Raw genomic sequence first — 25,979 nt, forward strand, 5'->3', positions numbered from 1 at the left:
TATTCAGATTCCAGTTCTTACCTGAAGAAGTCAATGTGCTGTTGTCAGTGTAGTTTAGGTGACATTTTTGCAAGAGAATCCAAGTGGCTGGGTTAATGTTAATGACATGTGAATGCCCAGACTACCAGACATCACCTGCCAAAAAAGATGATTTATATGCAGAAGTAGAAAACATTCTGAATAATTTTCTCACTTCTTTTCTTAGTAAAAATTCAGTTTACCACACTAAGTTTAAGTGTTGGGGTATTTATATTAATGTACTAAACTTCTGGTGTTAATGACTTGCCCTGTACTCAGTTTGGACAGTCTTAGCTTGTGACTGATTTTAAGAGTATAGATATCCAAATGGAGGGCAGTAACACTGTTGAGAGGAGGGTTATGAGGTACCTGGATCAATACAATGTTTTGGATCATAAGGAGTTCCCCCCCAGTTTGCTTTTAAAATTGGCAGCTGCCACTGGGGAGCTGGTGGGAGTCAGACACGAGCTCTGCTCAGCACCATCTTCCCCAGCCTGTTGGTGTTGCCTGAGCTCTGCCTGGGTAATACAGCCAGCTTTTCAATATATCACAGCTGAGATGTAGCTGAGTGGCTTAATCTCACTTGTACATCATTTTTTTATTTGCTACTTTGTCTGCCTTGGGTTCTGAAACCTTTGGATTATTTAGAAACTCTCTCCATGGATGTCTGGAGAGGACCTGCCCTTGGCTCTGCTGTGGCTCCCCCACCAACAGTAATGGGGATTTATTTTACTTAAATATAATAGGATTATTTGCTTCAAAGGATTCAGGGAAGGGAGTAACCCATTGAAATTTGGTTTTAATATCTTACAAATACAGTATAGTTTAAAAAAAATTATTTAGAAGTTTGAACTGGTGGCGTATCTGAGTTTTAACAGCAGAGATTGAGCTCTGCACAAAGGCTGTGGCAGCCCCAGAGAGAGAAACTTGCCACTGATCTTGGTTAGAAACACGTGGGCGTCTTTCTGGTTTGCTGAGTGTCTTTGTGAGCCTTGCAGGCTGTTTGAAGCATTATGTTGTCGTGTCTGTCTGGTTTATAATTGTTGCACTTCAACAATATGACTGCGTGCTGTCATTTAATCAGACGTGGAATAAATTATCAAGAAAGCTTTCTGGATAATTGTTCAGTGATTTAAAGCTTCTTATAGATTCTTTGATGTGTGATATCTTTTTTGTTTTTCTCAATTTTCTTGTCCTGCTCCTTTTAAAAGGGGGGTGGTGGTGCCTGTATTCCGTGGAATCCTCTGGAATACTGCAAATGTGTGTTTGGTAAGGAGGAGAAATGGTGTGGAGAGAATCTGTCACAGCAGGTAAAGAAAACCCAAACAGAAAAACCACAAATGGGAGTTGGGCAAGAATGTTGGAGCCTGCGGGTTGTGCAGGGCAGGAGGAAAGCTGATGTGGAGGATCAGGAAGAAGCAGATAAGTGAGGGTGAGCAAACCCTTGGGAAGAGGTTTCCCAAGTGTGAACAGGAGCACACGATGCTCTGCGTCACAGAGCCACTGCTGAGGCCAAACTTGGAAGCCAAACCCCTTCATGTGAGGGCTCGACGTGCACGAGGAAGAATCTTGTTTATAATCCTTCAATTTTCCATTCTCTCATCTCCTCACACTTGTCCCCTGCTGAGAACTTCCCTAAAATCTGGCACTGTTGGGTTGGAAGCCTGACTCGAGGACACTCTGTAGGACGAGGTCTAAGCCCAGAAAGCTGTGGCTGCCTCTGGTCCCATCCCGTTCCTGAGCTCAGCTGGAAGTGTTTGCTCAGGAACATGTGCTGAGGTTGCTGTCCTGCATTACCTCAGCAGTTTGTACTTTGGAGGCAGTGGACTCTTTGTAAAAAAGTAAGGAATAATTTCTATAAGTGTAGGCACTATAAGTGTTCAGAACTTCATGGAATTGTGGAACTCCTGCTCCACATCAGAAAAATCAGTTTGCTGAAGTACCAAGCTTTCTACATTAGGTGAACTCCGTGTTAAATAAGATTCCCTCATAATTTATATTCTGTGGGTTTTTTTCCCATTAGGAGAAACTGAAAAACAGAGGCTAAAAAAAAAAAAGCCTTTTCTATACATCTTTCCTAAGGAGATATCTGCTCAAGTTTCTACTCTGGCCTTGGGAAACTCTGCTAGTCCCACACCTGTCAGTTCTGATACCCTGAGAACAGACACTGTTTTACCAGACTGGAGAGTTGCTTGGTTGGCTTTTGCTACAAGGAAACTGAAGTGCAGCCTGCAAAATTTGAATGCAATTTTAAAGAGAGTATTTGAAGGATAAGGGTAATAAATCTCCTAACGTTGCCCCGCAGCATGTGCTGTGTTCTGAATATTTTTTTCTGCTTGTCTTGATTTTTGTAAACCTAAGTCTTATGTCAGGATGGTGTTTGATTTATCTCCGTTGGCACCTCGTTTAATTTTGGACCATGTGTAAAAGTTGTACACTGTATTTGTGTTTTCCTGATGTTGCTTTCAGGTTTTTGGGGTTTTTTGCAAGATAATGTGGCTGTGATATGGGGTTATGGTAAATCAGAGCTGATATAGAAAGGGATATTTTTGTCTAGTTTTGGTTTATGAATGTTCAGTTCTTTGTATTTAGGTTATTTGTTGAAGTTCTAAATTATTGTAAAATAAGTACCTGCCCAGAAAAGCACACAGGAAAAACTTTAGGACTCCTCTGAAAAGATAATCTACTGAAATCATGTTCTCAGAGACAAAAAGAAGGACAGTGCTCCTTATGGATGAGGATGTCCATGTAGAAATGGAACCCGGATTAAGGTCTGGATCCTGAATTCAGGAACCTGGATTAAGTTTACTTTGACATTTTGCTGCTGATGTTTAAAGTGCTACTGCCACTGTATTAAAAAAAAAAATCAGAGCAAAACTTTAAATTGAATTATCTATAAAACGATGAAAACGGTGAGTCACCACACATACAAAAAGCCCCCACGTGAAGCAGCTTGTCTCGAATTTCAGAGCGATCTGAGCAGATGAAGTCAGGACTTGGGAGCTGAGCTGTGGAAACGTGTCCTGTCCCTGCAGAGCGAGCAGGGCTGGGGACAGCGAGTGCTCCGGGAGCTCTGCCGATCCCCCGCGAGATAAAGGCGATGTGGGACAGGGGTTGGGGGATTGCGAGAACCCGGAGATAACGAGCTGCGCCCCTGCCAAACGCTGTTGCTATGCAAAATACGATTATCTGTGTTCTCTGATCTGGTGATAGACTCACGTGGAGGTGGGAGAAGTCCCGAGCCCAGGCAGCTGTAATTAAAGCTGCAGTGTCACTGTGGCAGCTGATGAAATAGGTTTGGGGAAGTAGATTTCCCAATGATAGTTTTCCTTAAAGCCGTGACTTAACGGGTATGAAACACGTTTTAGGTGTTATCTGCAGATGCATCAGTGAGCCTGAAGATTAATGAAGTGTTAAGATGTTGCAAAACCAGAAAAAAGTTCCATTCTGGTTGGTAAACACACGAATAGGAAACTGCACAGTCCTACACAGTAAATGCGTTTTATTTATTCTCTTACTGTAAGATGAAGAAAAACATGAAGATGAGCCTTTGAATTGATGACACTGTGAGGTGCTTGTTGTTGAGTTCATCACCAGAGCATGTGAAGGTGTCTGTTCTCACTCTTGGAGTCGTTGGAGTGGCTTTAAAGAAAGGAATTTAATTTCCCTGCTGAGAAGAGCAGCGAGGTTTTGGTGATCCCCAGCCCAGGATTAACAGAAGAAATGAATTTGGCAGGGTTTTGTCTCCCGTGACAAAGGAGAGCTCTCCTGTGGCAGCTCGTTGTTGTGGGTGAAATGATGGATGATTTAAAGCCCTCTCCGGTGGACATGTTCTTATCAGCGTTTTGGGAGGCACAGCTGGGGACTCCCTTTGTTTGGGCAGAAAGGAGCTGGGACAACACAAGTGGCTCTGTGCCATTTTTTTGGCCACCTGGAGTTCCTCTGCCATTACAGGTTCCTGATAACGTCCAGGCAAATGCTTTTTGATCTCAAAAATACATTTAATGTATTTGATGTGTGCATTTTGCTTCAGGAAAGAACCCTTCCTTCTGTGGCTGGTGCTGCCCAGATGGCTCTGGGTTTAAAACCCGGGTTTCAATTCCTTCAGTGGCACTTTGAGCTCCTCATGGTGAAAGTTCTGAAACACCTAATGAGTTCTAAACAAATTAAATACCTCCAAATGCCCTTCTGCTTTGTTAGGGAGCAGTGCTATCTAAACTGAAGTTTAGATTTCTGTATCTGATTTTTAATAGCACTAATTTTCCAAGAGCTGTAAATGGAGAAAAAAAAGAAAAAAGGGTTTATCTGGTTAAAAGCTGTGACCAAACTGACAGAGTTGTAAAGGCTGTGGTTCATTCACTAGGAAATGAGGCTTTTTGGCCACAGCTTTTTAATGCTGGGGTTTGTTTTGTTAACAGTGTCCCAAATCATCTTTGTTTGTGGCTATTTTTGTATCCCATGGAAAAGTCACTTCTTTCAACAAATTACATGACAAATTAGGAACAAGTTTCTTGAGAAACTCTCTGGAGCATGTTTTCCAGACAGTTATTCAGTCATGCAGTTATTTTCTTAATCTGTTTGTAGAAGTCTGGCAACAGAATTCTTGTGATTACTTAATAATTTACATTCTGCTTGTATCTAAAATTGGATTTTAATCCAGTATTGAAAGTTTAGTTCTCTTTCTGTGGTTTTTCCCCACTGTTGGCTCAGCAGTTCCCAGATCTTACTTTCTAACGCGTTTTTGAGAATGCAGAGATAAATTATTGTAGAAAATACCAGAACCGCATTTATGGATGGGAATACTAAAATAGAATTTAATGTCACTTGAAAATACAGAATCAAGATGTATGATTTTTTACAGATAGCTTAGCAATGACTGTTTTGTTTCTGGAGAGTATAAATTAAAAATGCTCAGAATAACATGATACATATTTTTTGGACTTCAGCAGTAGGACAAGAAAAAGTTCATAGTTTGAGGGTTGACTATTATTGAAATCTTAACCCATTTAATTGAAAATAACTGGAGCAGGATTCTTGGCTGTCCCTGATCCTGGACAAGGCCACTTCAGTCATGTTATCCAGGAGTGCCTGTGCTGTCACAGGTGATGCTGAGAGCTCTTGAAAACTGGTCTGTCAGCTCAGGAAAATGTATCTTTTTAAAAAAAATGTGCATTCTAGGAGTAATAAAACTCATTTTTGAAGCAGGCACTTGAATTTTAATCCATTCTTTCTTGCAGCTCAGATTTGTGTGGTTCTGTTTGCAAGAAAATACAGTCATTGCTCTTCATCTTAGGCAGGACATGGAAGAGAATATCAGAAAAGGCCTTTTGAGCAACAATAGATCTAAATGGCACTTGGAAGGTGCAGTTCTTCAGTAAGACAATATTCCTCAAAAATACTTCATGATTTTTTTTCTATTATGCTTTCAAAACTTCATTTGAAAAGCTGTGTAACTTAGAAACCAGAAGCTCCAAAATAGATTTGCTGTTAGTGTGGAAGCTGAGGACCATGTTTGGTTGCAAAACTCCACAAATCTCAGAAGTAGAGTTTATTTAAATTGTCTGGTACCAGAGATGTGCCTCGTTCTTCCCAGCTGAAAGAAACAAGTGTTTTATGATGCATAAAACCAGAATATCAATAAAGAATTGTTTATGGCTTCCTGTTTTTTACGTTGTCCCACTTTAAAAAAAAGAAAAAGTTCTTTTGGCCGAGGGTTGTATTATTGTTTTATAACAATGCTTGTGTATCACTGGGTGAGGAGGACCTTGGAGCTGTGAGGCCACTCTCATTTACTGAGGCTCTGCCTGACTGGAGAAGAATGGCTTCTAAACTGAGGATGGAAAAAGGATTTATTTCCTCAGATTGTGGTGCAGCAAGAAGGGAGAGATAAATGGCAACGTGTCCCCTTGTTTTGAAAGGGTGGCTGTGTGGGATTGTTTTACAGTTAGATCTGACATTCCTTAGAGCAATGTGTGGTGACAGGGCCATGGAAATGTGGCTGTAGGAAACATTTTCATGACTGTTTTTTGCACACCTCTGCAAAAACCCAGCCAGGGTCTGAGTGTGGTCTCTGTTCAGTGCAGACATAAAATACCCAAAGCCCCTTTGCTGGAAATCCTTATTTTCAAATCCAACTCCAAGTGGTGGCACTGGTTTCTGGAGCAGGGCTGGTGGAATGTGCAGTGATAACATCCCATGGCTCTCAGCATGTGTCAGATCTGAGTGAATGTATTTGAGGTCATTAGTTTGGGGTTTAGGAAAAAAAGGTGTCTGGACTTGTATAGTTTATCTGGGTTTGCATTCTCTTTGAGGTTCTGAAAAAGAAGTCTGAGAATGGGGTTTGACCTTGCTCCATGAAACCATTAACCATTGCATTAATTATTTTGGTGAAGACATTATTTGACTCCAGGTTTTTTCTGCCTGTTTCACTCAGTGCTGTGGGCAGGGCTGAGGGACAGGGACATGTTTGCAGGTACTACAGGAAAATGAGGTACTCTATTAGTGTCCAGCAGTCACCACGTGGGCTGGACCTCATCTCCATGTTGCTCTGAATGGGAATATTTATGTTCTGGCAACATAAATGTGGAAAGTGTTGGAATAACCAGCGAGTGTCCTGTCCAGCCATGATTTGGGTGCCCACCAGTTCATGCTTAGGGGCCAAATCTACAAATCCATCTGCACAGGCTCCTCTAAGCCTAAAAAAAGACCTATTAATCTTGCTGTAAGAAAAATGGTCTGCTGTTTAGCACCATACCCAGGGCTGAGCAGGGGGAGATGCATCCCTGCAGATCTGTGTTTCCATGCAAATGCTCTGACGTCAGGACACTCATTTCTTTGTGTGCATTGCAGTAAACGAGCTGTGAGGAGACAGGGACTGTCACATGAACCTGTAACCACCCAGGGAAAGGGAAGTTTCAAGAAAACAACGAGTCAGAGGGAAAGAAAAGGAAAATAAATGGAAGGAGCAGAATTCTGACACAGTTTTTCCCCTAACCTGTTCTGCCAAGAGGCTTCCAGACCTTGTGCAGCTTTGCACAGATATAATTTGTTTCCACTGAACCCTTGAAGGAAGCTTTTTAAATAGGTCAAATACAGTTTCCTTGCTTTAAAGTTACATCCTCTCTCAGCTTTATGGAACCATCAGCAAACCTGACAGTGAACTCATCTGAATTTCTGCAGCTGTGCAGTTGGGAGGGTGTATTTCTGTGTGTGGCTCTGCTGTCTGTCAGCAATTAGTGGGGTGTTTTTGCATGTGCTGGGGAAGGGAATAAATCCAGAAAATTTAGAATAGTTTACTTTTAAACAATAACAGAGGCTTTTACTTGGGCAGCTACAAATGCAATTTTTCTTGCTATTATTGCTAGCTGACATTATTTTCTGTTGGAAGCTCATCATGAAGCACATGGGGTTTTTTCCCTTTTCTCTACTTAGTCTTAAAGTGTTGTTTCATAGATGCCTGAAGTCCTTCTTCAGAATAAAATAATTTTTGCTTTTGTGTGCCCAGGTAAGTAAAGCAAAGCAGCTCTGGTGGCTGGAATTGGATTCTGTCACTTAAGGCGGTGGAACTTTGCCTTCATCAAGGTTATTTCATGCTAGTTCCACGTTTACTTTCAGAAAAAATTGTGTGTCAATCTTTGTCTGCAAGTTTTCCTTTATTTGGGTAAAAGTTTGTTGATAATTTAGATTAAATGGCTTTGTGAATTAAGCACTGCCTGGTTAAAACTTTTGCTAGTTACATTTTTGGGGTAAGCATGTAGTGGGCACAGTCCTGTATCTTCTCACACGGGTTTGTTGCCAGTGAGGATAGAAAATAAGCTGCAGCTCTGATCAAGGATTGGAAAATGGAAAAGTCATTGCTCTAAATGTCACATGCCTTTGTCACTGGGGTGACTTCCCATTTGGATGTTCTGAGCAGGAAAAGTGCCTTTTTACTGCAGTTTTCTCTGATTTTGCAGAGTGTCAAGGTCCTTTCTACCCTGAGCTCAGCCAAACTTGTGCTTCAGTTCTTAGCTTTGAAAATCACCTTGTGAGTGGCTGCAGAGTGACAGGGATGCTGCCCCTCCTTTGGCAAATGCATTTCCAGGTTTCTGGTGTCCATGGCAACCTGTGGGAGAGGGAGCAGAGCTGGCCCTGGGCTGGACAGACGTGCAAATAGGAATTGGGAATTTCTGAGTGAGGAAAGCCTTGAAGGCTGAGGAAAGAAGATCTGAGAGGAGAGGGAAAGTGGACTGTCATAAATGGGAAACAGGTTCATACACTTATGCCTAATAGAATATACTCAAATGACACCCCAAAACTGTAACAAAATGTTGATGGAAATTACTGCCAGTTTTCCTGTTTGTAATGGAACATAGAGCAGATAATAATGTTTCTCTGCTACTGTTGCTTCCATTAGCTCATACCAACCATTTGTGCATCTCTTATTTTATATCCCTGGGTATATATATTGCATAATCTCTCATCATATTGATCTTCTTCTCTCCCTGCTCTCCCCTGAGTTCCTTATTTTATTCACTGCATAGACTTGTTTTTGAATGTATTGCAGAAGGCAGAATGACTCCAGAAGTTCCTGATTCAAAAATCACTTAATATGTGGAGAATGTGGTTTATAAATATTGCTTTGAAGTGATATGTGTATTATTACTCTGCTCCTGTGTTCTTCCTTTACTATCCCAGTGATGTTTGCTGGTAGCCAGGGATCAAATGCTGGACCAGATGGATCTCTGGTGTCCTGGGTGGTTGATATTACTGTGTTGTGATGGTGGGGGCTTTGAAAAAGCAAAGGAATCTGGCAGTTCTCTATTCAGAGAACTGTTTCAGGAATACATGGTAGGTTTAAAAAATGAAGCCCTGCACGAAGGAGAAAACCCATTTTAAGGGCTGGTTAGAGCACCCTTTGATTAGGTGTGTTCAGGGGAGGCGACAGCCAGAATTTTGCAGAGCTAAATTTAATGTGTGATCGTAGCAGGGGCTGAGAATTCTTTTGTTTTCAAGCAAGTGTGGCAGCTGACTTGAGCTGAATGTCTTAGGGAATTGAAGCTTGGAGTGCAGTGGATATTTTTTGTGTGTGGTGTTTTTGTTTTCTTTTAAACAAAACTGGTATAAATCTATTTGCCAGCTGCTGCTTTCCCTGTGAAATATTTCCTGTGTGCTCTTGGTTGTGTAGAGGTCGGTTCATCAGCTCTTCTTTAGCTGTTAATTCTTTCTCAGCAGCACCTTGGAAGACATTTTTCCTGAAGAAGAGGTGTTTTGGGTTGGAATGTTAGAAAGGTTATCAGCTAACACTGATGTTTACCCCTTTTCATGAGCGTTAGGTGGCAATAAGATAAATAAGCTGCACCTATTTCATGCTTTTATGTTCTAGAGGTGATTTATTTTAAATTGTTGTTCAGTTTTCTTCAGCTGATGTTGCCCTGCAATTCAAGCAGTGTGTTTGGAATAAGGCTTAGCAATTTTTTTTCCACTGCAAATGCATTTGAAGTTTGTTAACTATTCCAGTCTGATGGCACACTGGCTTTTCAAGCTGCATGTGCCTTTATCTTTGTAAACATATAAAAAGGAACAGGTGCTGGACTGGTCCTGGGTATTGGCAGATTGTAATTTACAGGTTATTGTAGAGAGAGGAACTGTGTCAAAGTCTTAATTCTTCAGTGGTGTCTTGGTAGCCATGAAATAGTTTTGTTGCAAAGCTGTTTTCTGTGGTCTCTTTTCAGTAAAGAATTTCCCTGTTTCCTTCTCCCTCTTGCTTCCCAATGAAACCCCGAATATTGTTGCACAAAATGAGATGTAATTTAGTTTTAGGAACAGAAATTTGGTGTTCTCATGGCTTTGTTTCATTATCTTTATAATTTTACAAGAGAAACAGGAAACACAAAGTGTTTCTCTTTCAAGTTTCCTGAATTATTAAATGGAATTTACCAAAACTTGGTGGGTAAATGTTTGAAACCTCAATCAAAGCCTAAAGCTTAGAGTGATGAGCATCACCCCTGTGACAGCTATATTTTTAAGGCATCCAATTGGAAGTGTATGGAATTATTGGGCATTTTAAGTCTGTAGTTTGTAGGTAGAAAGCTGCCAACCAGTTGGAGTTTGTTTAATGGGAACAAAGTCTGTGGTATAATATTTTACTAATGAAAATACTTGATTTATCACTGAAATTCTATGATGCCCATGTTTTATGACCCTACAGGTTTTTAATGGTGCTTCCCCCTTATTAATTTATCAATTAATTTTTTTCAATTCTTTTTTTTAGGTGCTTATAAGAAGAAATAGGAACCGTTTCTCAAGCTGAAGACAGAGTAAAAGAAAACTGTATCATGTGTTAGAATACTGGAGAGGGACATTCCTTGGATTAGTACATTTCTGGCTTGCAAAGCAAAAGAAAGAGGAGGCCAAAAATGGGGAGGAAGAAAATACAGATCACGAGAATAATGGATGAACGGAACAGACAGGTGAGGAACAAGCAATCTGCATGAACAAGTTCATCAGGAGTCCTAAAAATTAGTGGAAAGTTGGAATATATTCTCTTCTTCTTAATTCATTGTTCTAGAGCTGAGCTTTCTCTTCATCTCTCTGTAGATACCATTGCCAGAATATGAATAGGAAATGTCTCAGTGGTGCTGTTTGAGGGAAAATTGTTCTTTATAAGTAATATCAATTACTACTTTAAATCATATTGACTGTAAAACTGCTCTTCCTGTTGAAGTGGTACCCTGGGCTGTTCTTCCAGTAGGCTGGAGGAGTGTGTGGAAACAGTCACCTCACTTGATCTAATTGCTGCTGGGAACTGCTGAAGACAGAGAAAGGATGGGGAATTCTGGAAGGATCTGGTGAAGGGATTTACTGCAGCTCTTGGGCAGAGGAGTTGACATTGCTGGGGCAGTGATGCAGTCCTGAATTGTGTTACCATGATTCTTTTAAAAAGCATTGATTTCTATTTCTTGTAAGAGCTGTTTGCTACAAGAGTCTTCAAAAATGGTCAGTCAGAAGGGAAGAGTGCTCCAAAGGGAGTGTTTTGGGGAAAGCTGCTCTTGCCCTAACAGAGGGCTTGGCAAGTCCCAAAGGTTCATGACTCCAGCAGCAGTGTTTCCTCTTAACTTCTGCATTACTACATGAGATACCAAATACATTTCAATTCTAAATTGAAATACACAGAGGGATATCTGGAAGCTGCCATTTTCAAGGAAAATTATCCTAGGAATGTGATCCTTAGGACAGTCCTGGTGGCCCAGACCGAAGGTGTCTCTTGTCCTGTGACAGTCCCAGGCAAATCTGTGTGGGCTGGAGGTGCACACGTTACACACTCTAATCCTCTTCCAGCTCCCAACTATTCTTAGCTCAGGGATTTCCTGAGCTGGATGTGGTTTCCGTATATTTAGTAACCATTAATGGATTTTTTGTGTTTGTTTTCCCTGCCCCCCCGCCAGGGAACTTGGTCAGTTCTCCTCTGAGCCCTTAAACCTTGCAGCATTTACACCTTTTGTCCAGAATTGCCTACAGGTCTGTTACCTGTTCCTTCAGAAAACATCTTTTTTATTATCCTTTGTCTTGGTTCTGCCAGTTCCTCAGTTATTCCACACTCTGGTGTGGAAGAGGCAGCAGTGACTCCCTGTATAGTCTGTCCATGTTCCTGTTGTTCTGTGAACTCTCCCACCTTTGCTTATTTTCTCTTAAAATGAGGTTTTCAGGCCTTGCTTCCTTAGTTGTTTTAATACAGAGTTTGTTCCACACCTCTTTCAACTTATCCCTAAACCTTCTGCAGTTTTACTGTGTTATTTTTGGTGGCCAAAGGGCCCAGAATTCAGGATCCATGGAAAACATGGACTTATGTAGTGGTGTACCCCTTCCTGCTATTTGATTTGCTTTTTTAACTTCTGAGCACCAACTTGTGTTGGGGCAGTGTCAGAATTCCATGGGACTCTCTCACTGCTGACACATCAGCTCGGAGCCCTTTGTTTTGTTTGTGAAATCAGGATTGTTTTCCTCCCTGTATCACTTTAAAGCAATGTAAACTCTGAGAAGTCTAAATATAGCAAGAAAAGTATTATTGGAGTTTGGGGGAGAGCCAAGTATTGTGTTTGAACAGCTTTAATCACCCAGTAACTGTGTGTTTGATGTAGATAAATGTCTTAAGTACACGTAGTAAAGGGCGATGAATTAATAACTTCAGTGCTTTTTGAATCTTGCTCTAAAATTTAAGGGACACTGAAGAGGTGGAAACTGATCCCTCTCAGCCCTTTTTTTAAGTTTTTTGGTGTGAGTTGCACAACCTTGGTTTTGTTCAGCTGGAAATAGAAATGTCATTATATTCTACCCTGACTTTGTTGAGGTGTTTTTTCTTTCTTTCAGTGGGATTTTTTTTTGGTTTTTGAATCTCCATCTCATTGTTCAGATTGAAACAATGGAGAGGAAGAGAATCAATGTATTTGTATCAAATTTTAGCCCACTTGTACCATTACTGTGACTGGAGCAAAATATGGAGATTAAATTCTAAGTTTTGTTTCTGGCTGGTTTTTGGCCAACATCTTTTTGGGCTTTTTAATGACTAGGAAGAGGTTTTAAGCTGTAACTTAAAAATGGAGTTAGGTTTGCCTTATTTTTTTTTAATGTGGAAACTCAGAAATGCAAACATACTGCATCTTGTCTTTAAAAGTTTTTAAGGAGATTAAATAGTTTTTTTTAGTGGAATCTTATTTTCATGTGTGGAGGTATTGATGATCTTTAACCCCACGGGTGTCCCATGGTTTTGGTAACCACTATATGGAGTTTTAAGGTAATAAAACACCCTGATGCTTTGGGCATTTATAAGATATTTACTGTGAGATTTTTTTCATTGACCCAGATAAGGAGGGAATTTAGAGTTTGTTCAGGTGTGTCCTGTCAGGTTTTCTGAGGCTCATGGAGCTGGTGAGGAGTCACCCATGGACCTGCATGTGATGTCCTGTTTGGGTGTTTATTATGATGTTTAGAGGTTTCTGTTGGAATATATAAGTAGAAGGAGACAGAGCTTTGCCTGCAGAGTAAGTTCATGTAATTTATGTGGGAAGGAAAACTACTGTTTTCTCAGAAGCATCTTCTTTCTGAGGGACTGTATGTGAGCTCAAAACAGAATATATAGACCATTACTCCAGGGGATTACAATTTGTCAGGAGACTATCATTGTATTATTAATTAAGCAGCCTTATCTGCTTGAATGAGCTGTAGGACATTTATCTTCATTAAGCTGAAGAGAATCCAGTGCAGTAAATTAGATAGCAAAGGAGCTCGATCTTGCTGCCTTTGCTGTCTCCTCCTCACCCATTTTTTTTGCTAAGGAATATTAAAGTAGGGCTGAGAAATTCATTGACCTGCAATAAGGAGACATATTTTTGCTTTTGGTGTGATCCTAAATGGCAAGGAAAAAAAATTTGCAGAACTAATTTCACTTTTTTTGAGTTCTGAAATGAAAATGGAATTTAAAATAATCCATGAGCCTTCAAGTAAGGCTTGGGGGTGCTGTGGTGGTGGGGTTGGTCCACACACAGCGGGAGAAGTTGATGCCAGCTGAGAATGTCACAAGTAAAGCAGCCCTTCAGGAGGTGAGAGAGATACAATTTCAGGCAGGAAATGAAGAGCCCTTGTCTGGGGTTGTACAGTGGAAGTGAACCTTCAGTCCAGTGACTTCTGAAGTTGGTACTGCACACACACATCTCATTATTGGTGCCTTTTTCCTGACAAGCACTGAACAGTAGCACCTCTCTACACCTGCTCATACTCAGGTAATAACCTTTAGGTGTCAGAAGAAGAACAACTGTACCTGTGCAACCCTCAGACTGTTGGTGTGGTGGGAAGAAGAGTTTATATTTCGTGTTATTGATAATATTAAAACAGTAACGTGCCTGAGATAATCACCTCAGGGAAAAAAAAACCCTTGAGGTGTGTATAGACAGAATTTTCTTGGTGTACACCTAAGTAATTAACATAAACCATAGGAACCCAAAAAACAGGTTTGATTGTTCCTTGTGTCTTACTTCATTCCTGTCTTGCAAAAGCACATTGAGTATTGTCTGTGAAATGTGGGGTGTGTGGGTCACTCATGCTCTGGGCTGGAACAAGGGGGTGTCACATGCCTTGATACTTTTATAGCCTTAACTGGTGTCTTGTGAAGGGAATAATTTTTTAAACCTTTTTTCTGTAATCAGTGATAACTTTTATAACTGTTTCCTCCTTCCCTGATGGGCAAATGCTCCCTTGTGATGGTCTGTAATGGATTTATTTCCCCCCAGCAGTTCTAGCAGGACAGAACAATTGTGTTGTGATGCTTCCAGGTGGCAGAAAATAAGTCAAAAATATAAGTGAATCTGATTAGATGATTTAATAGCAGCAAAATAAGAATATTTCTTAGCTTAGCATAATTAAAAATCATATTTCATGGTGACAGTGTTACTTCCATTGCTGGTGCTGTTTTCCTCAATTTTATTAGAATTAAGGTTGCAAGTACCACAGAAGAAAATACTGTGATACTCAGAAATTTGCTGAACAGCAGGAAACGCAGGTAGAGAATCCTACCAAATTTAACTCTCTGTTCACCAGTGGAAAAATTAGGGGTGTGTAATTGTTTAGCTTAGTCCCATACAGATCACTGGGCCCTAAAAGTGACACCAGATGTTGCAGTCAGCTCTTCTGTTAAGCTTGTACACATGACAGTAGGAATAAGTAGTGTAGGCTCAGTATTCCTTGATGACCATCCTTCAAACCCTTGTCACGTGGTTTTACACAATAAACAAATGGTTCTTCTCTCTTCCCCAGGTCACCTTTACCAAGAGGAAGTTTGGATTAATGAAGAAGGCCTATGAGCTGAGTGTACTGTGTGACTGTGAAATAGCACTCATCATTTTTAACAGCTCTAACAAACTCTTTCAATATGCCAGCACTGACATGGACAAAGTGCTACTAAAATACACAGAATACAACGAGCCCCACGAAAGCAGAACCAACTCAGACATCGTTGAGGTAACAATTTGAACAGACCCGTCACTCTTATCTCCTTAGTTCATCAATGTAGAGCAATGGAGAGGATTTTTAGGATATTTTAACCAGATGTTCTCAAGTGATTTCAATACCTTGTCATAAGATGTGAACTGCTGCTTTCAGCCTGGTTTCTCTGAGGCAATAAGTTGTCTTTCCAGCCATGTTGTTTTCCCATCTGCCCTCCGCCCCCTGCCAGTTTCTGGGAAACGTGTTTGGTTTCAATCACATTTGGCGGTGGAAATAGAGGTGTGAAAGATGGTTTTTCCTCTGGGGGTGGGAGGAGGAGAACTCTTCAAGGTTTTAATTGGGGAAAAAGGATCAATTGGATGGAGAATAAGGTCAAAAGAGTGTCCTCTCTGTTCTCTCTGCCCAACGGACAATTAGGGTTGGCCCCTTTTCTCTTCTCAGGTAGTAGTGACTTTACCAGTCAAATCTTGCACACAGATCAAATCACCCACAGCCTGTTCAGCCAAGAAAAACCAAACAAAAAAAGAGAATCTATGGAACAAACAAAATGAAATGTGTCCAGTCACTCTTTGTGTGAGTTAAACCAGCAGCAGAGTGACTGCAGTTTCTGCAGTAATAGAATAGCATGAATATATTTACTCAAAGGTATTGGTTTCATCTACTTTTATAATGCTTGTGCTTTAAATAGAAACTCTTTTCAGTACATAATTTCTATATTAGGTGCAGTGGAATTCAAGGATTTTCTTGGCAATTGGAGCCTTGATGTACTGTAACTGCATTTCAGATCAGTCGTGTCTCCAGCAGTCCTGTAAATAGACCAAAACAGGTGGCTGACTTCAGGGTTTCATTTAAATTCTGAAGTTGTCTTCTGAACAAATGCCTTGCTTTTTAGGAATGATTTTGGAATAATGATTAGCCTTGTATAGCTGAAGAGCCTATTGCCAAGGGATCAGAGCACAGGGATATGATACTTGCTGATCTTGTAAATGAGTCTTCAGGCAAGAATTAGATTGACAAAACTGAGATCCACACAAATGCCTTATTTCTCCCTGAGAAGATTCTCTGCTGATTTGTCAGCTGTCTTTTATGATCAGAAAAAAACCCTCCCCAACTTCTGTCTTCAGCACTGAGTTCCAAGAGAGGGATAATACAAGCTGGAAAGAGTTGAAGGCTTATTACTGAGTTACTGGATTAGCATAAATAAGGGATGGCCACTGCAGAGGAGGGGGAAACCTGATTATTTCAGGATGAGCTTTTGATTGTGACAGATGTGAGCTTGAGACAGGGCTGCAAGTCAGGCTGAGTCTTGTTCTGCATCCAAGGCCTCTTTGTGTTGTGACTTGTGGTAAAAGTGCTTCTCCACACCATGAGGACTAAGGACTCTTTCAAAGTAATTCTGCACAGAGGCTGCCTGTATTTTTTTGGGTTCTTTTTGTTGGAGGGGCTTTCTTCCCAGTGTCAAGTGCTTGACCCCTGACAGCTCCATGAGAAGGGCAGTCAGTGCAGCAGTGCAGATGTGCTCGGGGGGAACATGCAAGGACTCATCTGCAGATTCTTTCTAATTTTCCTCTGTGGATTTTCTGTATTACACTAGTGTGGCATTTGGGATTTCATTCCCATTTTTCAAACATAGTGTAATTCAGGAGTGCATCTTCCTGTCTCTTCAGCTTAGCCCTGTGTGCTCTTTAGTCTGACTGTGAAATATTTTTTTTTTTTTTTTTTTCTTTCTGGATTGGTGGGTGCTTGGAGTGTGACAGAGGCTGAGTTACATCCCCAGCATTTTGGAAACATGCTGGAAGGACAATGTAAAATGGCTTCTCTTTATTGTACTTGTGTAGAAATTCTGCTTTAACAAATGAAAATTACTAAAAAAAAGCCTGAAATCTGTCAAATCCTTACTAAAGTAAGTTGGAATAAGTAATAATAAGGAGCTACAGATGATGTCTAGATATCAGTTAAGAGTTTAGTAATTCACTTTCCTCCTTGGACGTGACAAATGGCATTTATTGGGATGGGGGCTCCCCTGGAACTGGTGTGGCCCCACTGTGGTCCTGGTGTGCATGAGGAGGGTGGGATTTTCTGGGTTGGAAGGAAAGCTAATTCCAGACAGCCCAGAAACCGTGGAAGGGAAGAAACAAATGTGCTGTTCCTTATTTTCAGTGCAATGTTGTAGATGATTAAGTGAAATCGCTGAGACAACTTCCCCTCAGAGTTGTCTCCTGCTCAGCTTTGGCAGAGGAATTGCTTTTATATGCCCAGAGCTTGGTGTCTTCTGTCGCTGCTGGAATGTTTGGGAAAACATAGTAGGAGGGAGAGCACTGGCATCTTAAATGAATACTATGATTTTTTTTTTTATACATGCCCTTATGTCTTTCACTGTACATGTTATTGTAGATGTGAATGCTCTGTTGCTGTCCTAGACCTATTCTTTTCTAACTTTTTTGTCCTTTTTATGTGTATTTATTGGTCTCATTTTTAATTTCTGTTAGTGTTTCCTTGTCCTCCTTTTTCCCCACTCAGTTTCTAAGCACTTTACCCATCCATAAAATGTTGGTTTATTATAGAACCACAGACTGGTTTGAGTTGGAAGGGGCTTAAAGCTCCTCTTTTTCCAACCCCCTGCCATGGGCAGGGACACCTTCCACTAGGCCAGGGTACTCCAAACCCCCTCCAGCCTGACCCAACCCAACCTCATTTCCTTACCTCTTTCATGTCATGGGTTTTTTCATTACAATTTTTTCCCTTTCATAGCTACCTGGTACCTAATAACTGATATGGGTGTAAGGAACGTGTTTTTTAGGCAGAATCAGACTTCTGAATAGCTGGAATTGCAAATTAGAATTTAGTTTTAATGTAAGCTTAATTTTCTGATGTCAGTAGAATACTTGGGAATACACCATTCCCTGTCATTTGCTACATTAAGGGAGAAGATCCTGTGACAGATGGCCTGGAATTTGTGTGGCATTTTGAGCCACATCTCAACCTCTGTGATCCTTGATTTTATTTTATTTTTCTCTGTTTGAATCTGTTTTACAGTGTTGAAAAAACCCACATGAAAAGGGTAAACAGGATTGTTTGAAACACCTCAAATCTTCAGAACATCCACATGTCTATGCAGAAATACTTCCTTGCTTGTCAGGATCAGGCACAATTGGTCTGATGGGTTTATTAGATTAGTTTCTGCATCCCTCTGGAATATGGGAGGTGAGCACAGCTGATACTGGTGAGGACTGTTGTTAGGATTGCTCATCTCCTGCCCTTTTAAAAGGCATTTACTCCAGGGCTGATGAATGTAGTGTTTTCTTTAAGCCTTGTGAAAGCAAAAAAAAAAGGTATCTTCTGTTAAAATTCCAAAATAATCCTTTTATGTGATTTCAGAAATATAAATTACCATTCAAAAAAATTATTTCATGTTTCTTGCTCTTGGAGAAAATGATACTTCTCACATCAGGTGAGAGAGTTTTTGGTCTCTTGTAAGGTTTCATTCATGTTATTTTTTCATAGTTATTTGCATCCAGGGCAGTGCTTTTGCACAGGTTAGATGGATCCTGTAGGGATATGGAAAAAAACCTGAGATTTTTCACTCAGTGTGTGCTTTGAATTCCTGAAATACCAGCATCCATGTATTTAGCTTTACAAACCCACCTTGGCACAGTTGCAGGTTGTTGCACTGAAGAACTGCCTGTGATTTGAAGGACTTGCTGTAGGTGTTAAAGCATTTTGGTGCTTTAATATTCATGGATTTTTTTTTTCCTGTAACAGATTATTCTTGACAAGTAATTATTTTTCCTGAAGAAAGTAGTACTTTTGCAGAGCAAAATGGGAATAGTTTCAGGTTTTATCAGGATTCTGTATCCATATGGTCAACAAAATGTTTTAATGTATTGAAGACAATTGAGATCTTGAGTGTTCATAATTTTTAAATCCAAAGGAAAACTGGGAGATGAACAGACACTTTCTTTAGCTTTTCTTTAGGGTGTGTTAAGGTTATTACAGCTTCGTACAAGGTACCACTTCCATTTTGGCTCCTTCCACCCTTCATGAGACTCTGAGACAGCAGCAGTTGCTCAGTCATTCCCTCTCTTCCAGCCTCCCTTTTCCTGGGAGTCAAGGCCTGAAGATGACTCTTCTTGCCTGTTCAGCTCAGCCTTTTCTCTCTTTTCCATGGTTTGATGTTCCCTGAGTGTTCCAGCAGAACAGGGCTCATTTCCCCTCGGTGTGGCCTGGATGGGCTGTGCTGGTTCCATCACCTCACCTCATCAGCCTGCAGTGAGTGGATTTTTAGGAGCCTGTCTAAAATGTGACCTACTTTTCCAGTTGGCATCTGTGCCCAGGAGAATTCCGGGTGGGTGTCAGTTAATGAGCCTCCTCTGTGCTCTGCAGTTTGATGCTGTTTGCAGTGTGGTGTAATGTGCTGAATAAGGCTGAGCTTATACCCCAATTCCTCACAGCTGTCCTTGAAACAGGCAGTGATCTGGAGTAAAAACTGGAACTAAAACTATAAAAGAAACCTCTCCTAAACTGTATCATGTAATTATTGCAAACATACTCAGGACAGCAAGTGATTTGGGTGCTTGTGTTAAATATCTTACAATGACTGAGATGGGCAGGAACATTAGTGATGGCTCAGTGTGAGGGTGGTGGTGCCACAGTTCAGACAGAGAGCAGGTAGCAGGTGCTGGATTAGAATACAAAAAAGGGCATTTTCACCTCTGCCTTGTCACAAACTCTTAACCAGGAGCTGTTCCAGGAGCCATCCGTGTCCCTCAGTGCCAGCCATGCCGTGTCGGGGTGGGCTGGCGGTGAGCGGGGCGAGCTCAGCTGCACGTGGAGAGCCCGCAGCAGGAGGGAGCAGATGCATCTCCCCAGCCAGATGGAGCATATGCCAGGAGACAAGTGTGACAGTGTGGGGAGCATAAACACAAAAGTTGGTGTTGAAACACTGTGTTTATAAACCAAAAGCTCTCTGGGTTTTGTTTTTTTTTTAATCCAGCTTTCGCCACCTCCTCCCAGCGTTGCTGCTTTTCCAGGCTGGGAATAACCAATACGTGTATTTTGAGCTGTTATTGGTGTGTCACACACAGTGGAGTTTGTTTTGGTGGAATATGAAATGGTTCATTGCTTCCTTTTGTTTAAATTTGGGTGGGCTTCCTATGAAATTGAAGATCTGGGAGTTGTATCTAAATATATATGTGGATTAGATGAGAAAGACCTTCAGTTAATTGATTTTCCTTCCTTGGTGGGTCCCTGATGTATCTCATCTAGATGTGGATTTGGCAAGCAAGTTGGGCTTCCATATTTTGCTATTCAGAGCTAAAAAAATGATGGGGAAATTGGGTGAAATTCTTCAAAAATACTTATTTCTTTGAAATGTTTCAAAAGACAATTACATGGAAAGCTTTTAACTCTATTTTAAAAAGAAAGAGAATGCCCTACAACCAGCTTTGGTTGAAAATGAAAACTGATGCTGAATGTGGGTGACTAAAACCTCCAAATTTATGTGAAATGTCAACACAGTTTTATAGAACTGAGATGGTACTGTGAGTTGGGACCAGGAATGCTGATGGTCAAACACACACTGGAGATTGTAGGAAGGTTGGCAGTGCTGATACATGGACATTGTTTTGCATTCCTTCCTATTTGTTGGATGGAGAACTACCAGAAGTGGGCAAGACTTAAGGAGAGTAAAGAAAGAAAAAAAGCAAAAAGCTTTTGGGCTGATAGAAGGACATGTGTTAGTAGGAATATTATGTGTTTGTGTTGTTCAAACCATTTGATTTGGTCTCCAGTCACTGTGGGAATAAGTGTTACACATTTAAAAGAAGGAGGAAGCTTAAAAATGTTCTCGGTGAAGTAAGGAAAGGACTTGGTAATCTGCTCATGATGCTGAGAAAGTGTAGGCATTATTGGGCTTGATTTGCTAAATGATTATGTAAATGTAATTATACTGCATATAACATTTCAAATAACTTGAGATGGCACACAAATGCCTCTGAGACATTTTAAGGAGGTGCTTGAGGAGGATTTATGGATGGTTAAGGACTAAAATCTCTTTGAGCTTACCTTAAAAAGAGAGAAAATACTTGAAAAGTGAAGTGGTCTGGAATATGAGTCATCAAAAGCTCATAGATATATGTATACACACACATTTTTATATATCTGTGTATAGTGGTTTGAATCTATCTTTTTTCTAGTAGAAGTGTTTACTATAAACCTGACTTGTAAACAGGTTATACCTTGGGGTTTTAGTTCTCACTCCTGGGTTAGGAAGAAACACCTCTCTTGAAAAATTAAACTGTTGTCAAGGTAGCAAGTATGTGTTTTGAATATAGTGACCAAAGAGACCTGTGTATTTTGTACTGAACAGAACAGTTACCACTCCTGATGGTGTCTGTATCTTATTTCTGCCCCTCCTTTTAAATTTGGGAGATTACATTCAACACTTAATCCCCAAAGTAATTGTTCTGCTTTAAAATATTCTTTTAATTCTTTACCTGTGCTGAAATTGCCTTGGACATACTGGTGACTAATGTTGACGTGCCTTTTTATTTATTTATTTTGAAATGACAGATTGTTGGTGACTTTAAGCAAGCTGACAGTGGTAGAAAAAAGTTCTTGTTCCTAGTAAATGTCATTTTGCATTCCTTCATTGCTGATATGTAAAGAATTGCCAGAAGTAGGATGGACTTTGATTTTTTTTTTTTGTTGCAACCTCTTTGTCTTACCTACAAATACTCTAAAGCTGCACTTTCCATGAATCTAAACCAGTGATTAAATTTAGTGTTTTAGGGTTAAGAATACAACATTTTTTCTACCTCTTATGACAGTGCTGGTGCTTTAAATTTACCATGCTCTGCTGTTATTCTGAATTTTGATGAATTCCAGATTTAGTCACTGCTTAAAGCACACAGACACCTGAAGTTTGTCTAGAAAGCAGCTTTTTATAGAAGTTTCTATTGCTAATAATGATTATACTTGGCTGGTGTTTTACCACCAGGAATTTTGTGCAGTCCAGGTTGCTCCCTGTCCTGTGGCATGACACCAGTGAGGTTATTGTACAGCTGGGAGCTGAAATTTGCTGTGGTGGTCTCATTTTTAATGAACTAATCCCTGAGGTGATGGGTGACAGCCTATGGGATCAGGTGGAATCAGGTGGCTGTGCTGCTGGCAGGACCAGAATCCCAAATCCATGTGAAACACTTGCAGAGGGTCTCTAAATGGTACCTGTCTCCCAAAAACTCTGCAGAATCTGCCCTGCAACAGGCAGTGATTCTCCTCTGTTATGAAATCCTCTATTTACTTCCCAGCTGTGCAAGTGATGTTTTCCCAACTGATTCTGCCCCGTGTTTGGAGAATGTTTTTATTTCTGAAATGAGGGCAGACACACAGAGTCCGGTTCTCACACCCACTGCTCAGGGAACACGTGTCCGAGATTCAGGGCTGGATTTAGCTGCTCTGCAGACCTTGTGTTAAGCAGGATTGAAAATTGACTCCAAGAAAATCTGTAACAGCTCAGAGCTTGTTAGTGCTGGAGTTCATGCAGGCAGCCACACAAAGACAGAATTATTGTATGAACAAGTTCTTCCAGCTGTGCTGGTCTCGTGTGTTCTGCAGCCCTTGTGTTGCTGCAGGATTTGGTGCTTTTGAAATCCTGCATTGACAGAAAAGTGTATTTTTACTGTGCAATTTCCAAGCAAAGACCAAGGCATCTGTTAATGAAGAGTGAGTGACTTTACACAAGCTGTGCCTGGAAAGAATAGACCCAGAACAAAGCACCTCCTGCAACCAGTGACATAAAGGACTGTTCTTTCTCGTGAGAGGCTTGATTTCAGTGCAGAGTTGATGTAATCCCAGCTTTCCACTTCCAAGCTCGTGGGTTAGGGAGTGTCTTCTGCCAGGGATTAACCACCCTGCAGAAGGGACAGCAGAGGTGCTGCTGCTTCCTCAGTCTGTTCATCACTGTCAGAAGGAGGGACAGTGTCATCTCCAGCTGCCTTTTGGACCTCGGCATCTTTACAGGCTCTGTTCCTCTTCAAGTTCTTAATCCTTTGCTTTCAATTAATGTTTGGGCCTTAAACTGATGGTGCTTCTGCTCAGGGAGTGTGTGGTTTGTTCATTGCCAGGGTTTTACTGCAGGCAAACACTGCAGGACACATTTCCTGTTGATACTTTCACCTGGGATGTTTTGCAGAGTAACTGCAGCTGAATCAAGAAAATATTTATGGTGGTGGTTCTTGTGGTACAGACCTTTGAATCTCCCATATCATAACATATATCACTTCATATCGTGTCATTCTTGGTCTTCATAATACCTCTAAACCAACACACATGCAGGTCATTTTGTGACTTAGTAGGGACAGTTATTTCACCTTATGAATGTCCTGTCATGTGGTATTTCATGTTGGAGCTCACACATCTGTAATTTATAGTGCAGACTGTGGAGTGCTAGTCAAGTTAGTCAAATTGGCTCTTAACTAAAATTATGTTTTACTGGAAATATTTATCAGAGAACTTCAGGACGAAGTGAATAATGTTTTAAATTAAGAACTCTGAAATTTTTGGGGAATGTGGTGAAGACTTTTAAGATCAAAAAACCTGTTACACATTGTCTGACTGAAAGCTCTTCTAGAACCTTTAACGTTGCCATTTAAAGCCCTGCTTTTCCTGCAAATAACTTACAATTCAGTACTTGCTGACTGCAGTAAAAAGACAAATAATCCATCATGCCAGAGCAGTTCTTTGTCCCATGCTGACATGAGTTACACATCATAAAGCTTACTCATATTTCACTGATTCCTGTACAGCCTTTTCTCTCTGTCTCAAGGTCCCACCTTTGATTTCCCACCCCCTTTTGTTAAGTCAGGACACCCTTCAAAGAGGTGCTTTGGCTTTTGAATAACTCGCTCCAAGTGAAGGTTGTGCAAGGGAAAAAATATGAAGTGTGTTTGACACACAGCTGAGAAGTTCAGTATTCAAAACAGAAATTGTGACACTCTTTGTGTCTCCAAGTCCTATGTTCTAATTATTTTAATTCAGTAAAAGTAGAGCTGTATCTGTTGTACCCTCTTTCCTTATTTCCTGCTGTACCATCCTGATCTCAGCTGGGGTTTCCAGGTACCTGCTTTCAGTTGTCTTGTTCAACTTGCTCTTTTTTGGGGTGTTTTTTTTGTGAAACAAGATGGCAGTTCTATACAATATTAGCAGTAATTGAAGCTTGTTCTGGTAGACAGTGTAGCCACTTCCCATATTCTTACATATGAATTGTATTTTAACAATAGTATAAATCCTTAAAATCCACTGAACATTTCTCTGGGAATAGTTGCTTATTTGTGTTGTAATATTTTGATAACACTCAGTTATCTTGGGCACCAAGACTTTGCAATAGTTTCTGTTATCCTTTCCAATTTTAAAGCTGTAAAGAACAATTCAGGACAAGAAATATTTGCAATTACAGCCCTGCATAGGCAGGTGGACCAAAAGAACCCCGTTCTTTTTATATCACAGAATTGTAATTGGAGTTTAGATTTTTTTTTTTTTCCCCTTGGCAAGCTATGAGTAGGAGATAATATTTTTTCCTAAAGAACTTCTAAAAGATTATGAAGGATATTATGCAGATGGATTGCTGCACTTGGAAACTTTTCATGTTCCATATGGCTTATCTGCAGTGCACTGGTGCTGAAAGGAGGCCTTCAGTCGGCTACTGCTGCTGCTGCTTTGGGAGTTAACCATTGCAGGCACAGGAAGATCTATTTATTGGAGGATGTGTATGTATATATATGTTATCACTTGGATAAGGACTGAAAAAAACCATTTATGTACCATAAAATATCTCTTTGAACGTTCTGTGTTTTGCTCCGTTTTACCATTAATTTTGTCTGTTGCGTTCCCTGAAAGGACCACAAAATATATTTAATTTATACACTGAGGAATGGTTTCTGCTTCCTTAAGGTGAATATCAGTATATTCTGCCCTTGATTTTTAATAAGATTGAAAAAAGATCAACTTAAACTGGCAGTTTAGTATTTGCTAATGGGAAAATCTAGTTGATGGTACCAGGTAAAATAAAAACCTGCTCAGTGATATAAAATTTAATAATCTCCTGGGTCATATAGAAAGTGAAACAGGCAAATGCATCAGATATTGGACTTTGAGAGCCTGACTTAGCTGTCACTGTGGAAACAGTATTATCAGTGCTAATGGATTACTAATCATTTTAAGCCTCAAGGAGTTCATTTAGGACCGAGCAAAAGCCTGTTTGTGGGTCAGCTTTAGAAGGTCCCGAGTTCACAGATAATGCTTCTCCAAAATCCCAAATCCAAGCACAGCTGCCCTTCCCATCCCTCCTAGTCCAGGGCACTGTGCAATATTCTAGGGGTGAAAAGAAGAATGGGTTTTATAGCCCATAAAATTCTAATTGTGTAGTAATTGCTGGTGGATTATCTGGTTAAAATAACGCTTCGCAGCAAAGATGCTCCGGGCTAGAATTCGTGCCATAGCATGTCTGAAAAACCTTGTGTATGTGTTATTTTATATAAATGAGAGTTTGAATCCTGAGTGCCATCTTTATCATATCTGGGAGGAATTTGACAGCTCCCTCTCATGTTTGGCAGGCCAGGGATACATGTTAAAATTTGCCAGATGCTGGAAGGGCTCCAACATTTGAAACAAGACGGTGTCTTTTCTTGGAGTGGTTTAGAACAGGGACACTGATAAAATTTCAAATCATGAACATTTTTCATCTGTAAATGCTGAATACCTTTGCCTAAAACTGAACATAGAGCATTGCTTAGAGGGGTCTTTGTATTTTATGGTCTAGTGTAAAGGCAGGCTTATAGTTTTTTTCCTTTGGAAAACCCTGGAATAAGTAATTAATCCCAAACCTCCCGTTTTCCCTAACAATCTATAATATTTACCCAAAAGTATAATAAATGTAGCTAACCTTAAGTACTCAGAATTTTTGATATCCAGATATTTTTGCATAATAT

General features: G+C 40.4%; 1 protein-coding gene across 6 annotated transcripts in view; it reads left to right on the forward strand.

Annotated features, from left to right (window-relative positions):
- The window catches only part of MEF2A (myocyte enhancer factor 2A), a 78,287-nt gene that overhangs the window by 22,926 nt on the left and 29,382 nt on the right, over positions 1–25,979 (forward strand). For all 6 annotated transcript variants that reach the window (XM_051796797.1, XM_051796794.1, XM_051796796.1 and 3 more), the window contains 2 exons: positions 10,271–10,469; positions 14,806–15,009. In XM_051796797.1, the coding sequence (XP_051652757.1) occupies positions 10,416–10,469; positions 14,806–15,009 (258 nt within the window). In that variant the 5' untranslated portion in view covers positions 10,271–10,415. The remainder of the gene's footprint in view (positions 1–10,270; positions 10,470–14,805; positions 15,010–25,979) is intronic.

The sequence above is a fragment of the Manacus candei genome, unplaced genomic scaffold (assembly GCF_025592945.1).
Source record: "Manacus candei isolate 608988 ecotype Guabito, Panama unplaced genomic scaffold, ASM2559294v1 h1tg000046l, whole genome shotgun sequence".
Lineage (NCBI taxonomy): Eukaryota > Metazoa > Chordata > Aves > Passeriformes > Pipridae > Manacus > Manacus candei.